This window comes from Ictidomys tridecemlineatus, chromosome 2 (genome assembly GCF_052094955.1).
Source record: "Ictidomys tridecemlineatus isolate mIctTri1 chromosome 2, mIctTri1.hap1, whole genome shotgun sequence".
NCBI lineage: Eukaryota > Metazoa > Chordata > Mammalia > Rodentia > Sciuridae > Ictidomys > Ictidomys tridecemlineatus.
The window spans coordinates 18098293-18120947 of NC_135478.1; the positions used below are offsets into that span (position 1 = coordinate 18098293).

The window sequence follows — 22655 nt, forward strand, 5'->3', positions numbered from 1 at the left end:
GAACACCAACCATTCTGCAGCAGCATGGACCTTCCTGTAAATAAACAGGTAAGTGCCCAGAGAAAACCAGCCAAGTCATTTCAGCTATAATAAAGATAACACTGTCCCCTCCCAACATCCGGTCCCAACCAAAGGGAAATCTTCTGGTAAATGACTCTGAGGGAGAACCAGTAATCCAGAGCCAGAGATCTGCCAGACAAACTGCTTCACCTCTGTGAGGACTTGAAAGGGGACTACGAGAGTAAAGCACTCCCACTGCCTGTTACCAGTTGTCAAGGCAACCAGCTCAGGGCTCTCACAATGGAAGCTTCTCGACCATGTTTTCAGGTGCTCACCGGCTTGGCTCCCAAGTTCTTTTTGTTTTAAGCTATTCTTTAAAGATTTTTTAAAAAATTTTAAAAATATATATCTCCCTATTCTTCTGGAGGCCTCATTATTTCTTAGAGTCGAGTCCTTCCTATCAGACAGTCCTCTACATGAAGTGGCAAAGCACTCCGAGAACAATAATAATTTTCACTTTGCAATTATATAAATTGGCTGTCTTTGAAAATAAACTCAGGTATGGATGATGCAAAGAGACTGTTTTGGGGATGGAAAAAGGGTATGCTCCTCCACCATCATAACAACATGTGGGTGGGGAAGAAAGGCTCAAACAAAGACTTGCAGACTCAAGCAAATGAGTTCACAGTAGGAAAAAAAAAGATATCTAACATAACTACAGAAATGTGCAAACTGGTATTCCATGACCTAAGGTACTGTTAACTGTTCTATGCTGTGATATTCAAGTTGTGATTACAAGAAAATGAGCAAGTAAGACAGATAAGAGACTTTGCATTTTTAGCAACATATACTAAATTTTTTTACAGATGGAATTGTATCATGAACAGAGAGAAACAGAAATGAAGATACATGTGCTACGGATGCCATGACCTTAAGAAGCCACCCTACTTTATGCAGGCTTTAAGGTACTGATAGTCAAAACCTGAAAGAGGTCAAAGTCACCCAAAGCCCTATTCTCATGAGAAATGCGGGTAGAGTACAGCACTCATGTGGCTCTGCCATCCCTGGCTTCCCTTCACATGTGACCTCTCCCATAGTTCTGCAGACAAGTCCCTCTTAGCTCGTGGGGAGAGTACAAGGTCACACTTCAGTTTGTTTTAATGGATAATAGTCTTAGGGGGCAGCAATTCTGGCTCGCCTGGCCTAGAAATAGGCAAAGCAGTCAACCTTATTGCTGGGCACAAGAATTACAGAAGACTGAGACAGAATAGGAGAAAGAAATCAGACACAAACACAATAAAAATGAGTGCAAATAAAAACGAAAGATCTCTGCAATAAACTCAGAAAATAGTCAACTTTTGATTACGTCATTGACAGAAAACCAGAAGAGTTGAGTTAATCCAAACATCATTTATGCTCAGTCCTGGAATATTCCCTCTTTGCTTTAATTTTCAATGAAGTATGGTTGTTTGGAGATTGCTCAGTAAGCACCATAAACAAACAACAAGGCTCTCCTCTGGAAAGTTCCAGTCAATACTTTGAATCTTATTTGGTTTGTGCTTTTTTTCTTTCTTTTTCTTTTTATACTTGTCTGATTTTGAAGGGAACTCCTAGGGACTGTTCCTAAAATGACTGTTCAGATGATTCCTGATGAAAACCAGGCCCGAGTCTATTCCAATCAAGAATCATCACCAGAACCACCTCAGGCACCAGGACACTAGGGAGGTGGCAGAGATCAAAGTCAGAGCCACATTGGCTTCAAAGGGCCTCATCAAATGACTTAGAGGCTAACTCTGTAACATGAAATAGAACTCACAAAACCATCCCTGTGGGTCAGTTCATTATCACCCAGTTATAATTGAACCTTAAAATATAGAAAGCTGCTACAGTTTGGATCTTAAATGTCCCCCAAAGCCCATATATTAAAGACCAGGTGTTCATCTCCAGTTTGGCACTATTTGGAGGTGGGTGAACCTTTAGAAGATAGGGTCTAGTGGGAGGTTTTAGGTTATGGAAGAGGGTGTCCTCAAAGAGGATTGTGGGTCCCTGGTTGCTTTTTCTTTTCTCTTTGTTCCTGGCCATGAGATAAACAGCTTTGCCATGCCACATGCTTCCTACCATGACATGCTGACTTGCCACAGGCCCAATGCTATTGGGCCCATCAAATCATGAACTAGAACCTCCAAAACTGTGAACCAAAATAAACCTTTTCTCTTTGTAAGTTGATTGTCTCAGGTATTTCAGTAATGTAAAGCTGACTAACACAAATGCAATTCATACCTTCTCAGGAAGGCTGCTGACTAGTCCCAAAAGGGACTGAGTGTTCCACAAACATCCTACTCTCCACCCCACCTTTCTCTCTTAATGCACAGTTTGAAATTTCATTTCTTTACTCTTCTCTCAGTACATGTTCAACTATTCACATTCAGCTTCCAATTTGTTACTTTCCTTCTCCTCAGTATGATACAAGCTGTTTGGGGACTAACATCTGAGAAAGTGATACACAGTATCATGCTAAGAGAGGATGTCTGATTACCATTCTGGCTCACCAGAAATGCATTTATTCCAGGAATGCATACATGTTTTTCAATCCAGAGAATTAAGCTTTTTATGTAAGGATGCATTTCAAGAGCAGGACCACTCTATGGGACTCCTCGCCCAAGGAGAGGCAGGAAGAAGGCTGTCACGAGTTGGGTTTAAAGATGGCTTTCTGTCTGGAGGAGGAAGATAACATTTCTGAGCCACTCTATTTAAAAAATTCTTTTAATTGTTGGCTAGCCATCTGCTGAATGATCTTTTTATTTTTATTTTTTAATGAGACTTTAGGAATATTGTTTGTGAAGGGGACAGATTTGCCTCAACAATTCAATAAACAGTTTCCTCTCTCTCCTCACTTTGATGCTTTGTATGCACCAAGCAGATGCAAAGGTTTAATCAAAAAATGCTTATGGACTTTTGGGCAAGAGGGCATCATGAACACACACATCTAAACTTGCTTCCATTACTCTCATTAAAATGACTAACAGAATATAAAGATGGAGGTGAGGGTGTTCAACAGGGCTATGCCAATGCTGGGAACAACAGAAGGTTCATCAACATGCCAGAAATGCCAAGGAATTATAGCAAATAGGTCCAGAAGAAAAATGCCACAAGCCAAAAGCATATCCCCTTCTTAGGAACTGGCTGATTCTTGAGAAGCAGGGCTCTCAAAGGGGAAGGCAGAGGAGGCCATAGGGCTCTGGGCAGAGGCAAAGTCTATAAATTGGACCCCTCTGGCATGGTGGTTCAGCAGCACTTTGAGCACTCATGTTCAGAGTACATCCATGACACCAACTGAGCAAAGGTCAGACCTAAGAGAAAGATGCACCAGAGCAGTAGGTTCTCCAAACCCAGACCTAAGGGAATGATGCAGAGAGTACAACAGCGCTTCCCCTCCCCTCCCCTGGGGCTGAAGGGATCTCTGAATTGGTATACTAGTCCACCTTACTTGGGAATGGGGGAAGGGAGCAGTCCACAAAGTGTCTACAAGATTCTGGAACAAATGAGGAGAACATAGCATTCCAAACTGTAAAACAAGACTTATTATAAGAAGCCAAAACACATTTTCAAGAGCATTTCCTTGTGTTGAAGAATACTTTTGAAGATAAAGGGTCTTAACAGATGACTAAGAGGAGAAGGAGAAGAAGAAGGAGTAGGAGGAGGAGAAGAAGGAGGAGGAGGAAGAGGAGAAGGAAGAGGAGAAGAAGAAGGAGGAGAGAAGGTGAAGAGGTGGAGATGAAGAGGGGAGAAAGAGGAGGAGGAGAGGGGGAAGCAGCAGCAGGAGCTGATCTAGAAAAAGCACCACTTCTTTTCCTGAGAAAGAAAATGGGAATTGAACAAGATAAGGAAAAATTCTAATAAATCTAAAAATATAACAGCAAAATTAATATTTCTACTAAAAGCTATGCTAAACAACATTGATTCTACATAAACAGAACCAGTGAAACCAAACATGAGTAGTTCTTCTAGAAGGCAGAGAAAAAAAAAGATGACCAAAATCTTAGTGTATGACCAAAATCATGACAGACCTGGGAAATCAAACTCATGAAGGTCAGTGAGTGCACAGGTATGGTCAGCACTCTGCAGAGGATTCCATGCAAGCCCCACAGGAAAGATCCCACCCTCAACTATGGATCACAAGTCATAGACCAAGCCCTAAGCAAATTAAAGCCAAAGGACTGACTCTGAGATACATTCTGATGAGAATGTCAAATGGCCAAGGCAGAGAAAGAAAGAACCCAACAAGCATCAACATGGAGTAGAAAGAGTACTTACTATACACACAGACACAATTCTGGCTGGCCTTAGACTTCTCCATCAAAAGACAATGGGTCAGGTAGTGGTGGCTACGTAAATCTCTACATGTGATTAAATTGCATAAAACAACTACTATTACTATCATAAATATGAACACACAAGTGACCACAAGTAAAAACCGAAGAAATCTGAATAAGATTTGTGCTCTCGTTACTAGTATTATGCTGGTATCAATTTCCTGATTTCAATATTATATTTTGCCAAATGATTTCTGTTATGATCCTGACAACTTCCTGTGAGCCTGTAAGTATTAAAAAAAGAAGAAAATTGACTGAGATCCACCACAAAATGTGAAAGAAAAAATATAAAAAGATAAAACCAAAATATTGCTATTCATATTCAGCAGAGTCATTCTAGGTTATGAAAACAGTGAGTGATGTTAGAGGATCCGAAGGAAGACTTAAAACAAGATGCAAAAAACAGTTTTTAAAGGACAGTTGTAAAAGGTCTACTGATAAGCACTGAATTTAAGATCATTAAATTTAACTAATTGTTATGGATATGATTATAAAACTGGAAGCAAATATTAAATATAATGTTTGAAGAAATAGACATGATCTGAAAAATTGTAACACAACAGTACATTAGGCCTAGGATCTCAGAATATAAAAACAAACAAAAACAAACCCTTAGAATAGATTAAGAAAGTGGAAGTGTTACTACTTTCTTTTTTTTTAAAATATTTATTTTCTAGTTCTCGACAGACACAACATCTTTGTTTGTATGTGGTGCTGAGGATCGAACCCGGGCCACATGAATGCCAGGAGAGCGCGCTACCACTTGAGCCACATCCCCAGCCCACTACTTTCTTTATGTTACAAGGGGACCAAGAAAAATATACTGCTTTATTTTTTATGTTGATACCAAGGATGTGTTGTTTAAGAACAAAACAAAAACCCTTAAAATTATCTCTTAGCAGAGTACAAAATAGAATTAATATTTTTTAAATCTCTAGAGGAAAAAAATCCAAATTTCAAATACTATGACAAAAGAAGAACACTTAAAGCTATGTTTTAAAAAGTCTAGTTGGAAAATAAGTATGTTATGAAAATAATTTTCACTTTACTATTAGACACAAAGATTCCAGATAAGTCAAGAGATTTCTCCATGTATTTTGCTTGTATTTTAGATTTTTAGATTAATTACATCTACCAATTGATATACCAAAAGAAATCAATAAATAAAGCCCAAATTGTTTATTTTATTTTTTAAAATGGGTAAACATATCAGGGAAACAGAAACACAAAAAAATAGAAATGGCACTGTTAATATACAATGAAGAAACTTCTGTTGTCAGGTATTAAAATGAGTTATAAAGCAATTATAGTCAAAAAGTAGTTTCATAAAGACATAACAAGTAGATCAAATAAATAGAAATAGAACTTAGTGTTTAATGATAGTATAAAAGACTCTATTCTACAATAAAGGTAGCCTTTTAGTCAATGAGGAGAAAAAGGATTATTGGAAAATACAAAAATGACTCATAAAACCCTAACTCAGAAACAATTGATAATATAGAAAAAGTAGTATTTGTAACAAAATAAAAATCATTAAGAAAAGGAAATATAAGCCAGGTGGAGTGAGCACACCTGTAATCCCAGTGGCTTAGGAGACTGAGACAGGAGGATCACAAGTTCTAGGCCAGCCTCAGCAATTTAACAAGGCCCTAAGCAACTTAGCAAGACTCCATCTCAAAATAAAAAAATAAAAAAGGGCTGGGGATGCAGCTCAGTGGTAAAACAGCCCTGGGTTAGATCCCCAATACCAAAACAAAAAAAGGAAAGAAGGAAGAAAAGGACAAATATCCTCTACCTATATGGGCAAAAGATTTGATTAGATCATTCACATACACCCTAAATTCAAACATTCATTAAACACGTGAAAAAAATTTCCTATCAAGGGCTGAGGGTATAGCTCAGTTGGTAGAGTGCTTCCCTTGCATGTACAAGGCCCTGGGTTCAATCCCCAGCACCACCAAAACAAACAAACAAACAAACAACAACAACAAAAAAAACCACCCCTCCTATCACAAATAATAAAAGAAATACAAATGAAACAATGAAACACTGCACAGTATCTTGGGAGTGTAAGCCTATACAACCTTTATGGAGGATAATTTGGCACTAAGTACTACCAGTCTTAAGCCTATTCTTGTTTTTGTTTTTTGAGATTTTAGATTTCTGCTTCAAGTGTGGAGAATGTGCAGAGCAGCCATAGTGTGGTCAGTGGATTACCCCAGCCTGCCAACTGGGTGACCAGCCATAAAATGACATCAGTAAAAGTATCTGCTTTTAGAGCCTTGAGATAATCATAACCTACATGGCATTTGGCACAGCAACCATCGGGGACAGCAGTAGAGAGCAGTGATGTTTGGCCATAGCACCAGAAGTTCAAAATCCTTTATGTGAAACCCCTGCTGCCCAATGTGTTTTAGAATTAAGACCTTTTTTGGATATTAAAACAAAAATAACAGTACAATTACCTAACTAGGTCTGGGATAATAGCTGATAACTTTACTATTCCTACTTTAAAATCTTTGAATATTAATTTTAAGGGAAATATCAATTCAGGTCAGGTGTTGCAGTCCAATATGTTACAAAAATACTTTCATTTTTTCAGAGCTTTCTGGACTTCAGATTTGCCAAAGAGGGACTGAGAACCTGTATTTATAGCAGAAATATTAGAATCTATCTAAATGCATATGAATAAGGGATAGATTTTAAAAGTTATATTCATAAAAAGGAAAAATCCATAGCTGCAAAAATAGCTTTTTCAAAGAATATTTAACAAAATGTGAAATATTCATGAATACTAGGTAAAATATAAGCAAGATTTTAAAATATGCATTATATAAGAAAGGGCATAGCTCAGTTATGAACTACTTGAACAGTGTACACGAGGCCCTGGGTTCAACCCTCAGTACCACACACACACACACACACCAAATTAAATTTTATAAAAGTAAATCATATAAATGTTTATAATTGCAGAATAAAAGAACACAAGGAACCATACCAGGATATTAACTTAGCTATACTATGTTCTTTATACTTTTCTGTATAATATTCTATGATAATCAGGAAAAAATTTTCAAGTCATTTATGTTTGACTCTCCTGTATAGGACTAGGTCAGTTATCATTCTAGGGGGCTAGAGAATCTACCTTTTCCCTTAAGGAATATTAACATGTAACATGTTCTGGACATGACTCAGCTCTCTCTGCATGAGATTGTATTTCATTCTCTATCAATGATTTTCCACTAACACCTTAGGACAGCCTGGCCCAGACACCAGGCCTTTTTAACACCTCTGTCAAATGAAACACTGATGGTCTTGCAACTCAGTGATAGAAAGGGCATCCGAGGTGCAATTAGAAATTGATTTGAACCCTCCTTAATCTAAAGGAGTGATGAAAAAAAATTCAAGGCTTTTTCACTGTACTCATTAAATTTTAATCATTTAAGAAATTGTTGGGGGAGGAAGAGACCTCACCTAGGTTTATTTCAGGGCTCCCTTGAGTAAAGGGCTATAAACTTAATGGGACAAGCAATGAAACCCCAATATTCTGTGGAGTACGGGAGATGCTGAGAGGTATCATGGCATGGAAGGGGCCCTTAGTGGAGGGGACAAGCAGCAGTCCACCATATCTAACAGGTACTCCTTCGTGTCTAAGAAGTAGTCTCTGACCAGAGCTTTGAAAGACACTTCACAATCTTCCATGAATTCCTCCTGGGTCTGGAATTTTCCACTGTTTGCGGGGGCATAACAGTTTAAAACTGTTATACACCAAAAAGGTAATATGTGACTGAATCATTATAGGCTGTTATGAGCCTCAATTATGAACTTGGTACAAAAATGTAACTAAATGGTCAATCAACAACACTAATTACCTAAAGGACCAGTGGGCTGGTATTTAATCACTTTTATATAGATTCTAACAGACTTTTTAAACCATTGCAGAGAGCAAAAGAAATCCTTGTTCAAAGCTTTTGCCACACACACAAAATAAACATAGTTAAATAAGAAGTTAATTCTCTTAGCTTAATCCCAAAGAAAATCACTTGTTTGCAGACAAATTATCCACTCAGGATACTTTGGTATTTGTGGAGAGCTAGTCCTTCCCTCCAGCTCCCCACCTCCCTCCCTTCTCTTCTCCCAATCCAAACAAGAGTCCCCTCAATCAGACCCTTCCTGAGAATATTGACCTCCCAAGAGGAAGGGCTGACTTACCCTGTCCCAGCTGAAACACAGGCCCAGTTGGTCCAGCTGTTTCCTCATGTGTTTAATATTACTGTGAAACAAAGGAAAGCAAGTTTGATTTTGAGAGGGGTTAAAACCATAAAGAAACTATTCTTTGAGAACATGGAGGGGCTCTAAGTGTTATTTTGCTCTGGCAAAAAAGAAATAAAATAACCACTAAGAATCAGTGAAAATACCAATGTATTAGAAAATACTTTTTTTTTTTCTTTTTTGAGAGTTACTATCTTCTTGGATTAGAAGAGACTCATTATTTGGAGACATACGCAATCAATAGAAATTGGGAGATGCTCCTTCCTGGGCCAATCAGATAGACAACAACTCCTGGCCTATCCACATGCCTGAATTTAGCACAGATTTAAGTCAAACAATTACAAGTCTTAAAGTAATTAGAGCTGGGTATAGTGGTGGATGCCTATAATCCCAGCAACTCAGAAGGCCAATACAGGAGGACTGCAAGTTTGAGGCCAGCATGGGCAATTTAGTGAAGAGCTTGTCTCAAAATTAAAAAAAAAAAAAAAAAAAAAAAGTGTGTGAATGTGGCAGGTAGCTGGGGATATGGCTTGCGATAGAATGTTTGTCTAGCATGTACGAGGCCCTGGGTTCAATCCCAAGAACTATAAGAAAATTAAAAATCTAAATGTACAAATTGCGGGAATTCAAAGAAAATCATAAGAGTACTTTGTCAATCAAAAAATGAAAACTAAAACTGTTCAATATCTATGAAGTAGGGAGGAAACTGAGTTAATTGATTTATAATATGGAATAAGGAAATGCATCATTTTTTAAAAGGACTAACACATTTCAGTGCTGCCTCTTTCAATTCAAGCAGACTTGAAAATATGAAAAACCATGAAAAGTCTTCTATGTCATCTCTGATTAGCTAATAATAGCTTATTTATGAGCCAAACACTTTGTAGAAAAGTGCTAATCTTTATCTAGTCACATGAGGTAGGAATTATGACTATCCTAGTTTTATAGCTAGGTAAACAAAGGCACAGAAAAGTTAAGAAATGTGCTCAGAATAAACAGCTAGCAAGAAGGAAAGGCAGGATTCACATCTAGGTGCTAACTACTATACTAAAGGGGCACCAAACTTTCTGTAACAGGCTAGAGGAATGTTTTTAGATTTGTAAGTCACATAGTCTCTGACACAACTACTCAACTCCACCATTGTATCATGCAAGCAGCGAGGGGCAATATATAAATAAATGCACATAACTGTGTTCCAATAAAACTTTATTTATATAAAGAAGTAGGGGTGGATTTGGCCCATAGGTCATAGTTTCCCAACCCCTACTATAGCTTACATCAAATTTGAAGTATATTTGATCATTTTATTTAAAATATCATCTCCTTTTTTAATTACTCCTATTAATCTAGAATTCACCATAAGTGGAAGAATAGAAACTAGAGGTTAAGAAGAAGAAAAGAAAAGTAGATATAACAGTAGAAGTCCAATAGTTCTAGAAAGTAGCCTTTCTAGAACAAGGGAAAGCGGAGGGAGGTGAAAGACACTGGGGACAAACCCAGGAAGTGCCCTTTTACATCTCTGAGGAGTGAGGAGAAAAAGGTCTCAAGTCTTTGTAAAAGGGGCTGATGCTGTAGGCCCAGAAGATTTGGCTGTGTTTGTGAGGAGCTCAAACTTTACCAGGAAGAAGAGGGATGGACACTGTTGGTCCACTGTACATGGAAGATGGCAGGTGGGGGGTGGGGGGGTGGCGCTTGGGAGAAAGTTACACCCAGCATCAAGTGCCATGTATTTCCATATTGACTAAATTCCCTTTGCTTGTCAATGATGAAGACAAAATGAATGTTTAGAGAAATTACAATGTAGTGTTTGAATACAGGTCAAACTATGATCAACAAGACAAGAAGCATTAGAGAAATTTAACAAATGTAACTGTCCTTTTTTCTCCCAAAAGCAAACGCTCAAAGAAAGAGTAACTTGGTAAATAACAAACATCAAAAGAGCATCTTCATGAAAATACCCCTCCTTCTCTGATATTTCTTAGATGAGAACACAGTGTGTTAGAAGACAAACACAATACAGACAATCCTGTTTATTTCTTGGCAGGCTGAAGTGTTTTGTTTGCTTGCTTTATTTTTCATGCATAGCCTAAAAAAAAAATGTTTCAGGTTTTTGTATACAAGTGTTTGAATATGCCTGTCAACACATACCTTTGGGTCCAACTTTCTGGGTGCAAATTCCTCTCTATGGCAGCATTTTCAGCAGGCAATCCAAATGCATCCCATCCCATGGGGTTGATGACCTAGCACCGAGAAGACAAACATAAGCCACGGCAAATCACTAAGAGCTATGTGGGTATTCTCTTCTGGGCAACAAACAGCATCCCCTCCTGCTAACATTCTTGATTCCTTCTGGGTGATTTCTAACTATGTGTCTGAGAGCCAGCAGGCTGCCTGTGATGTTCGCATGGAAGAGAATTAAGGTTATACGCCAAAGCGCCAATGGCAGTCATCTCTTGAGTCGTTAGTTATTCTCATAAGTACTTTTTACTTTTTCCTGTTTGTAGTCTGTAATGAACCCAAACTGTTTTTCTGAAATTGCAAAAAGCTTTCTTCAATTTCAAAAATATGTGCACATAAAATTTATAGGCTTTCAAAATACTCATTCATGTCAGAATTTTCCAGTTAAGGGGCTGTGTTGTCCAATATGGTAGCCATATATGTGGCTATACATTCAAGCTTAATCAAAATAAAATTTTAAAGTTGGTTCTTCAGGCTCATTAGCCACTTTCCACATATGCAATAGCCACAATGGCCAATGGCTACATAATCAGATGGTGGAGATATACAATATGCCATCGCCACAGAAAGTCCTGTTGGACAGAGCTGCACTGAATGTGCACCATGACTGATAACCAGAGATCCAGCTCTACCTTCACCTAAGCAGGTCCATCTAGAGAGGCCCAGGCCACTGTCTTTCTTCTGAACTCACCTGAGTCCAGCACCCATTCCCATCTTTTGAGTGTCACTCAACACCTTACCTGAGCTCACTCCAGGTCCGCGAGTTCTGTTGTTCCTCTCTCTTCCTCTCCCTCTTTTTCCCCTACCTGAACCAACACACTCTTTTGAAAGGCCCCCTCCCCATTTCTTCCTGAAATCCATCCCTTTCTTCCTACAGTAAGGAAGGGAATACACAACTACTAGGGATGTGGGAACACATAGCAGCAGACAGTAGGTCTCCACATAGTAACCACTGAGACTGTATCTAAGCAGATCTTTTGAGCAAGCCCTATGCAGAATTTATACTAATTTGTAAAATGTCCTATATATTTTAAATTAATTGCAAACTACCAGCTATGCCTTGGGCATAAGGAATGGTCTACATGTAGTTTCCTCATCTTTCCTCAGTCTGTCTTCTATAAATGGGGATAAATTGGTAACTTCATCAGATCATCGTGAGGATTAAATGAGTTAATATAGGAGAAGCACGGAGAATAGTGCCTGCCAGGTAGTAAGTAAAGTGCTGTGTGTAGTGTTGACCATTATTACTTCTATTCCTAAAGATTACTGCCTTCAAACCACTTCCTATAAGATATTTCCATTCTCTTAAGAGCAAAATCTCAAGATCTTGGAGCTTAAAGATGCTTTTGAGACACATCCTCTATTTTACCCCCTTATTTGAAGTGTAAGCAACTGTGGCCCAGCAAGACTGAGGAGCAACCACTTTGAGCCAGGATAGGCCACTAAGAAACTCCTTTCTCCAAATGGATGATCAGCTAGAGTGTAGTTGGCAGCTTCAATAGCAAATTCTCTAAACCTAACTTAACATGCTGCATATAGAAACAATGACGTGAAACACTGTTTACAGACACCAAGGATGGCCTCAGACAGCCAGGTCTCTGCCCCATCAGTCCCCACTAGTCTCTGAAGGTGATCCAGCCACAATGCCACAGACACAGCTTCTCTCCACACCAGTTTCCAGGATTTCTAGAAAGCAGCCCCTTCCAGTGGGCCATCTGACTGGCTGTCCACTGCCGCCAGCAGGGGAGTGTGTAACCATGCAGAGGACCTGAGCTCATGCTCCCACTTCCTGGGATAATGAATATTCAGAGGCACTTGCTGGCACCACCTCATCACCTACCCCTACATCAGGATGGGACATTTTCAACTAAAGACATACAACATAAGAAATAAGACTCACTTAAAATTCTACTTCACATATATTCATGTGAGATACACCCATGTACTTCCCTAAGGGTGGGTTGCTTACAGGGAGCCTCAGCAGAAGGTTAGTGCCAGGCATCAGAAATTTTTACCCAAACAGAGCAGACCACACAGGCTCAAAGGGAGAGGTCCTTGGCCCTCCTTTCAGAGAAAGGGACAGAACAGTTCTTCTTTCCCACATAGTTAATGGTTCACACCAGGTGCTTCGATGGAAAGCAGCCCAGCTGTTCTTGTCGCAGCTGGTTGGAGCAGAGCAGTCCATCAGCAGAAGGCAGCCATCTGTGAATTGGTCAGGGAGGAGCCTGTCTGATGGCCCTGGGCAAGGACACTGCCCTGAAGTAGATGTCACCATATTGGAGGTGGTGGGAGACTGGTCTCTCACCCAGACCTGCTCTCTGAAAGGGACACAGGCTCAGTAAACAAACATGCTGTGGATCTCTCATGCTTGTTCTTGCTCCAGGGCAGCCTGGTTTGCCAGGTTCTATGCTGTATGTCCCAGTTTGAGCCATCAGGGAAGCCCTGGACTTCCCTGAGATGACTCCTAAGCTACTATCTTCAGTTCCTGCATCTGTATTTCCTGCTTTCTTTAAAAAAGATTTTAATTTGTTCTTTTGGGTTACACATGACAGTAGAATGAATTTTGACATATTATATGCAGTATTACTTCTCATTTTTGTGGTTATACACGATGTGGAGTTTCATTGGTTGTATATTCATATATAAACACAGGAAAGTTATGTCTGATTCATTCTACTGTCTTTCCCATCCCCCCCCACCTTTCCCAGATTCCTCCCTGTCCACCCCAGTGAACCTCCACTCCTCCCTCCACCCCTATTGTGAGTCACCATCTGCATATCAGACAGAACATTCAGCTTTTGGTTTTGGGGGACTGGCTTATTCACTTAGCGTGAACAAACTGCTTTTAACAAGTAGAACAACACAACACAATGACAAATTAAGGCCAAGCTGACCCTCACCCACTACTCTGCCCATTCCCAGCTCCTTAATATAACCAATAACCCCAGCCTTTGTATTCTTCAAAGCCTCCACCCTCAAACACAGATACAAACATGAAGACATGTATAGGAACTTGTTTATGTCTATGGAAATAGAACCTATTTATAATATATCACTTTATGACCTGCGTTTTTTCATTTAACATTATATTGTGGATTTCTTTATAAAATCTGAAAATATGTATATATGTCTTTTTATTTAAAGTTCTACCAATCCCTGAACAGATCCATGCAGTTTTAGCAACCTAATTGGACACACCCCACTTCAGCTGAGAACCTGAGGTCTATTTTTCTCTTGTGAAATGTGACAGACCCGGGGTTTCATCCTTCCAAACAGCATCTCTTCATCTGGAAACTGTTTTTCCAATCTCATAGGGTTCTGGCCTGGACCGCCAATCATAAAGACCCTTCCTCTGGCTACAGGGGAAGCATATGCCTGAATCCTTCCTATTCCAGGCTGGTCTGAAGCCAGGCTGAGTGCTGGGACAAGAGGAGACTCTCTTTTCTCCTTAGTCCACGTGGCTCCCCAAGAGCTCCAGGTGACTCTGCCTCACCTCATGGAGATGTCTGAGAAAATAAAACAGAAGGAACTAGGAGAGTTGGATTGCAGCTGGATTCAAGGAACTGGTCCCAATCCTGGTGGGCCTGTTCCTGCAGCATTTCCTTGGATCCTGTGAGTTACATCAGGATCTGTAAAACCAAACAATCAAAACTTCCCTTTCTGCTTAAGAGGATCTGAATTGGGTTACAGTCCCTGGCAGCCAAGAATCCTAAGACAAGTACCCTTTGGGACACAGCTTTCCCTTGAATACTGCTTGATCCATAGATGACAAACACTCTCCTGTGATCGCAATTCAGTTTTGCACTTCTTTCTCTTTTTCTTTTAAAGTTTCAGAAGAAAGAAAAAATCCAATGCTGGGGGACATGTTCTGGATTACTTGAAAGTTCTATAATACTTCCACGGACAACACCTGAGTTCTGCTTCCAGCTGCGTTGAGAGTCTCTTAGGACTGCTTCACTGGCAGAATAATGTAACTGTTGTGTAACTGTTCCACAGAAAGGGGAAAACTTAATTACCACTTGGTGTCTTTGTCAGAACTGCCAAAATGGCACGGATTCAATGTTTCTGCCTATTAACATTCTGTTAGGCGCCATCCATATTTTTAAATAAAGTCAATACAGAGACTGTCACAAAAAACCCGTCTGGATTTACGTAATATACTTATTCACTTCTATTTCTGTTTTCAGATGGAATGAACATGAAAAGATATTCTTAGTTCACATGTTTTCCAAGCTGTCTATGAATATAAAGTTAGAAAAATCTTCAAAGTTTCTTAATATTTCAGATTCTTATAGAAATTTTTAAAAAAAAATTCACACTAGGCAGAAGAAGAGAAGACAGAGTGAGAAAGACCTTCTGCATCATGAAGTCAAGTGGCAAGTTCTGTCCACCACAGGTCAGATCCAGTGATCTGGGAAAGGTCCCCTTGATTTTATATCCTGGGCTTCCCAGAGCCCCATAAGCAGGTGCAGAGCTCACTCTTATGCTATAAAATGATTCACTCCTGTTGGGGTGGGGGATAAAGCGAGGACCTGCAGCAGGATTACAACATACTCAAACCTGCTTCTGTCTCTTAGACAGCAGATTCTATTTTCTGGTAAAATTGTTATGGTTCTTTTACGTGAGAGACAATGTGACAGATGCTTCCTTTGCCAGCCTCATTCATGTCTTGGTCTCTTAAATGTTATTCAGACTAATTACCCCATTCTAGGCATCAGATGCTGCTTCTGGGCTGGGGAAGTAGTTCAGTGGTAGAGCATGTTCTTAGCATGCAGAGACCATGACCTGATCCCCAGCCCTGCATGGAAAAAAAAAACAAAAAACTGTAGTTTCTTCAGTTTCTTGTCCTTCGTTTCTCTATACCAAGACTATCCAAATCATTCACTAGAACTTTAAACCCTCAGGCTGAGGATATAGCTCAGTTGGTAGAGTGCTTGCTTGCATGCACAAGTGCACAAGGCCCTGGGTTCGATTCCCAGCCGCAAAAAAAAAAAAAAAAAAGAAAAAGAAAAATCAAAACATTAAACCCTCCTTTTGGTTTTAAAATTCATAATTCTTTCTATCACCCTAACTTGTTTTAATTCTTCCATAGTTAAAAAAGTAACTGCAGGGGGCTGGGGCTGTGGCTCAGTAGTAGAGCACTTGTCTAGCATATGTGAAGCACTGGGTTCAATTCTCAGTCACCGCATATAAATAATAAATAAAAGGTCCATCAACTAAAAAATATATAATATATTTTTTAAAGAATTAACTGTACCTCTAACTTACATGTTCTAACTAGGCAATTTACCCCACCCCACTCCCACACACACACACACACAAAAACTGGCATCTGGATTTATATACTAGGGCTCACCTGAGTGGTCTCAGTTTCCTAGGAGTTAACTTATTCTTGGTATGAGTACTTTCTGCAGCTGCAGAATATTTTTCCAGATATTCATTTCTTTTTTACATCTATTGAAGACATACTTTGAGACATACATCATATCAATTTGGAACAACGGGAACATGACATTGCAGAGAGCGGCAGATGACTAGAATGATAATTTTAAAATAATAAATGCAAAAATATTCAGAGACTGAATTAAGAAGTCCCAATAGCTGAACAAAAAATCCATACAATAAACTTCCAAAGTCTGAAAAACCATCAATTCCACCAAGTTCTTATAATAAATACTTAAAGTATGTTAAACTGAGTGAGAAGCCAAGACTTTCTGACCACCCAGAAAGTCAGAAGAACAAGATACCACTACAATGTCTGCACTGAGACAAAGGGAGAAGCACTCAGCAGAGCCCAAAGGGTGACATCAGCTCAGCAGCTTGAACATACTCCTGGACAGGACTGGATTAGTGGGAGAGATGGAACCAGGGCAGGGAGAGAGGGCCAGAAATTCCCTGGATTCTCCCTTCCTCCTGCCCTCCAATCTCACCCAGATTTCCTATTGTTCAAAACCAGATAGAGGCCAATGGACATCACAGCTTGGGAAACAGAACCAGAGGGGTCAGCCTTCTGCCACAGAAATCAAAGCAAGGAATGGCTCTGACAGCAAACTGGCCAAGGACAGTGTGGGAACACTATTAGAACCACAACCCTACCATGACGTAAGATCTCAGAGGAGTCAGGGAAGTTAAGACGCAGGCCAGAAATCAAGGATGGAGGCAAATGGTGGTAGAACCCTGGAGAGGCTAGGGCAGAGCTCAGGGTCCAGCCCTGGAGAGGCCTGGGAGCTGGCTAACAGCCATCCGGGCAAGACTGCCTGGCTTCCTACAGCTGAGCCCAGGTGTCTCGGGGTTGGCAGGTGGTTAGAGGACAAGCAGACTAGAAGAGGGGGATAGAGGAGAGAGCAGGTTCCATATGAAAGAGTACAGAAAAGACTCTGGCAGGACATGCTGTGGAAAATGTCAGGGTCATTGGCTGGAGGAGTCTCCTCAAAGTGGGAGGGTGGTCAAAGGAGGCCAAGCTTTATCTATGTTGGGTTTCTTTTTTAACAGGGGCACTACAGAATTTTACGTACAATTTAAAAATACTTTAAGAAGAAAAAATAAATAAACAGGCAAATGGACAGTTGTTCCTCCAACACAGGAAGCAAGCAAGAGCAGAGAGAGCGAAAGAGTGTGGAGGCCGATGGGAAAGAAATTGCCCAGTGGACAGAGGTAGCGCAATGTCACTACCAAGGACCAGCCAGTTCCCTAGAAATAGCCAGCTCTCTCCCTCTCATCATAAGACAAAACTTTACATCTGAAATCGGTGCAGCTTCAGACTAAGAGCAACCATGGTTACTGCTTCTCAAAAATGGCTATTCTCAGAGTACCGTGGTGTCTTTGGAGTAGGTTCAACACTATTTCCAAGAAATAAGAAACAGAACATTTAATTTTGTTAGCAAGTACAATAACCCAGCATTATTACAGATTGGATATAAAAATCAAATGAATATTTCAGAATAAAAAACAAAACAAATGATGGTACCCAAACTCAAAGCAGCAGACCTCCTCCGGGAATGTGGAAGGACGTGACGGGCAGATGAATCAGTCAGTTTCCAATCAAGGGCCTGGACTGGCAATTCAGCCTCCCCTTGAAATTACATCTGCAAGGATAAGCCCTGGAAATCTACTATCTACTTTCTGATGCTACAGAGATTTGAAAATTTGAAAACTAAATGCCATACGCTGCACTCTCTGGGCACTTCATAAACACCTGTTCACTGACTGGCAACCGAAAGGCCGAGGAGATGTACACTACCGTTCACTCGCTAAGAACTCCCCTCGCTTCCTGATATTTGTGGGTAATTACATTATGGTTATGCAGCTGCCAGACTCATAGCCTCAATTTTCCTCCTCCTCCACAGTGAATAGCAAAAAGGCCCAAGCAGAAAACTATTTGGACAATGCCTGGTGGCTTTTTGCCTAAGACTAATTAGTCCAAGCCCAACTCTGTGAGGGGGACTTGGCACTTTGATGCTTTCATCACCCAGGATTCTGGACCAGAAGGTGCTGGGGAGACCAGCCGAGGTGGGAGGCGGGCAATTTTATTTTCTAACCATCTGTGCATACAACATATGAAAACACAACAAAATCACCATATGGAGCTGAGCTTTAAATATGTCATCAGACGTTCTATGAGTTTGAGAAGCAACCGATTGGCACTGCAGCCTTTGCTGATTACTGAGAGATTTACCTCTGGCTTCAAATGGCCATGTTCAAACATGCAGAGCTCAGGACGCCCTTTAATGGCTATTATTAATTGGGTTATCCTCAAAAAGTGCACTATAGCTTCTAAAGGGTTTTCTCATCGATTGTCTAACACAAATCTTGCAACAAATCTGTGAGATGGGTAAGGCAGGTGTTGTCACTGCTGATTCCTGATTGACTTGTGCCACTCAGTTTACACAGTCCACATCTCATCCATGTTCCCATCAGGTTCAGCTAGCTGCTTATGACCTTTAGCTTTCTTCTCACTTCCATGTGAGCTGTGGTTTTTTTTTTTTTTTTTTTTTTTTTTTTTTAAGTACTAGGGATTAAACTCGGAGGGGCTTAACCACGGAGCCACATCCCCAGCCCTTTTTTATATCTTATTTAGAGGTAGGGTCTCACTAAGTTGCTTAGGGCCTCACTATGTTGCTGAAGCTGGCTTTGAACTTGCAATCCTCCTACCTCAGCCTCCTGAGCCACTGGGATTACAGGAGTGTGCCACCATGCCTGGCTGTGAGCTATGTTTGAACCTAGAGAACTACATCCACTTTTTGCCCTGCAGAGTACTCCATCCTATTCATTTCAGTGCCAAACCTGGAGGAGGACTTGTGTCATAATTACCTGATGGATCATTTAAACTGCAGATTCCTGGGCCCCATGCCTGCCTTTCCAGCAAACTCCTCAGGGAAACATTATGTTTAAGAACTTAATGTTTAAGAACCACTTGCTGGACATAGAAAAGCTGACCAAGCATAAATGCCTCTATGCCCAAACTGGCAGCAGCAACTTTGTGTTCTGGGCAATGTTTCAAATTTTACAGGCTCCAACTCCAGGGCCCCGTACATGCTAAGCAAGCACTTCACCACTGAGCTACATCCCTCGCCCTTTTTATTTTTTTGTTTAATTTTAAAACAGGTTTTTACTGGCCTCAAACTTGTGACCCTCCTCCCTCAGCCTCTCCAGCAGGTGTGTGCCACTGCACCCCACAGAGTTTTAACTTTTCATTCATTATTTGCCATACATGAGCCCAAAGACTTTGTCATGGGCATTTGAGAGTTTTTAAATTTGAAAAAAAAAATTATATTTGAGTAATAAACACTTATTCTAGAACTTATTCTAGACTTAAAGAAAGGAGTTTTATGCTTTAAAGAATATCCAGGGACTCCATCAACTCAAAAATGGTTGAGGCTTACCAAACTGTGAACTCCACAGCAACAAAGGACCCCATAGGGTGCAGATATACCAAAAATGATGGTCCCCGTGACCATTAACACTTGATGTGCATTAAACACAAAAAGAGTTAGAGAGACCTTTCCTGCCCCTGTGAAGCTTACAATATATTATTGGACAGATAAAAACAACACATGGAGAACACAGGGACTTAGCTAAAGTGAGTTTTCAGTTCTGACTGTAAGTGTACTTCTTGATAAATGTGAGCTGGAGAATTGAGGTATAAATTGATGGTAGAAGTATAAATTTAAGGGACCTTGAAGAATGATGAGGCTTGCTTACAGAGGACAGTGAGAGGTACTCCAAGAAGGAGAAACACAGGTAAAAACCACAGAAGTGAGAACAAGGACATTCCTCTATTTTGAGACGAGTTTGTACTTAGTTAAGGGTTGTGGATTCAGAAGGCCTGGGAGGTCAGGTAGGATCATTGCAAAAAGAAAACTGAAGCAGTGAACAACTTTGGATTCTGTTAAAAACATTTATATGAAGCATGCAGGACATAGTTTATGGGTATTAGAGAGGAAGGATGCAATTAGGGAGAGTGGCACGGGTGCTTCCTGGTTACTGGCAGAGACAAGAAAGACTGCTCCATTGTTGGCACGGTAAAAATGCCAAAGGCTGAAATCTGAGCCCAAGTAACATAGCTTCTCAAGTGACAGAGTTGCCTTTTAATGAGGCATGACAGCATGCTTGAGTGCGGGACCACTGGGACCCAACAGCTCTGAGTCACACCCTAGTTCTCTTTCACTCTTGGGTGGTGTGGCAGGATGGGGGACTCATCTCTCACTGGGGGAACTGAGATGATCCCAGCTTTCAGGCATGTTTGTGAAGGCACAGGAGGTCACTAGGGGCGAGGGTAGTTAATTACACTCTGATCTCATTCTTCTCCTTGTACAATCTATTAGTTGCTATGGGAAGAAACCACAGAAAAAGCTACCTTGAACTTTGAGTCATCATTCTTGCCCATTCTCAAAGCTAAACTATGATCCATAGTCTGGCCAGCCTCACAAAATGCAAAGACAAACCACAGACTGAAAGAAGATATTGATACTACATTCAGCTAACAAGGAATCAATAATCCAGACTATATAAAAACTCCTATAGAGCAATAGAAAGAAGACACACAATGCAAGAGGAATTTAGAAATAAAGTGAGCAAGCCAATCAGGGAAGAGGAAGCTTACATAGACAATAAACAAGAAAAACATCTCAGTCTCCCACAGACAGTAATCAGGAAAGTATAAACTAAAAGCACAAGTGAAAACTGGGGGTATAGTTCCGTGGGCATTCTGGGTTCAATCCCCAGCACCAAAAAAACAAACAAACACAGTTGGATGCTAATTCCTATATACTAATAGCAGAGATTAAAAAGTCAACACTACTATTTGTTGTCAAGGATATATAACAGTAAAAAATATATATATCACTCTTTGCTAATGGACGTATAAATCACCAAGACTTTGGAAAGCAATTGGGTGGGATGGAGTAATGCTGAGGCTGTTCACACTCTACCTAGCCAGGCCACTTCCACAGGCTGACAGGTCCAGCACAAGGGTGTTCACTGAACATCTGTGAAAATGTGAAAATGGTTAATTAAATATTGTCAAATAGCACCCAAAATGGATGAACTAACTCTAGAGCCACAGAAAGGATAAATCTGGAACTAGTGAGTAGAAATGTATGTAAATACTAATCAGATACCTTCTATATTAAATTAAAAATACAAAACTACATGTAAATGTGTGTGTGGTATGTGTGTGTATCCTTAAACAATATATAGAGTGAACACATGAAAATATAAAGTCAAAGCCTTGGGAGAGTGGTTACTTAGCAGTGAAGGATGGGAATGTGACTGTTGAGAGGAACAGCTGAATACCTTTTTTTAAAGTATTGAGGTTAACAGGATTTAAATGGTACTACGTGTTACATCAGGATGGTAGGTTTGAGTATCTGTGGACCTGAATACTTCTATGTTGGAAATGTCCATAGTTTTAGAAGTATCACATTGAAATAAAAGGAACAGATGAGACTACCTGGGAAAGTGAGTAGAGAAAAAAAGACGAAGTGCTCCAGAACAGAATCTGAGGCAGGGTGGCCAAATTCCTTGAAAAACACAGAATCTTAATACTGACATAGAAAGAAATAGACAATCTAAATAGTCCTATTAGAGAAATAGAATTTGTAATTTTAAAACTTGCCCCAAAGAAAACTCTAGGCCCAGACAGCATCACTCATGAATGCTAACAAACAATTAAGAAAGAAATAATAACAACATATACCACTTTCAGAAAATAGGAAGAAGGGAATACTTTGTAGGTCAAAGTGATGCATGCCTGTAACCCCAGCTGCTCAGTAGGCTGAGGCAGGAGAATCTCAAAGTTTAAAGCCAGCTTGGGTGACATACCAACACTCTGTCTCAAAATAAAATAAAAAGGGCTCGGGTTGTGGGTCAGTGATACAATGTCTACCTAGTACGCATATGGCTGTGGGCTTAATCCCAGGACTCCCCTCTATGTTGCCTAGAAAGAGGGGAAAATTCCATAGCTTGTTTTATGAAGCCAGCATAATCTTAATTCCCAAGAAAATGTCAGATCAATATTTCTCATGTACACAGGAAATTAGCAAATTGAATATAACAATATAAACATCTTTTAAAATATTTATTTATTTATTTTTAGTTGTAGTTGGACACAATATCTCCATTTCATTTGTTTATATTTATGTGGTGCTGAGGATCGAACCCAGGGCCTCATGTGTGCTAGGCTAGTACTCTACTGCTGAGCCACAACTCCAGCCCCTAAACATCTTTAAATCATGGAAAAAAGGTAATGTTCCTCAAGAATGTTTTACTATT

General features: G+C 40.0%; 1 protein-coding gene across 3 annotated transcripts in view; it reads right to left on the reverse strand.

Moving 5' to 3' along the window:
- The window catches only part of Lars2 (leucyl-tRNA synthetase 2, mitochondrial), a 138349-nt gene that overhangs the window by 100434 nt on the left and 15260 nt on the right, over nucleotides 1-22655 (reverse strand). For all 3 annotated transcript variants that reach the window (XM_005337898.5, XM_013364100.4, XM_040290066.2), the window contains 2 exons: nucleotides 10794-10885; nucleotides 8586-8646 (listed from right to left, as the gene is read on the reverse strand). In XM_005337898.5, coding sequence (XP_005337955.2) covers nucleotides 8586-8646; nucleotides 10794-10885 — 153 coding nt within the window. The remainder of the gene's footprint in view (nucleotides 1-8585; nucleotides 8647-10793; nucleotides 10886-22655) is intronic.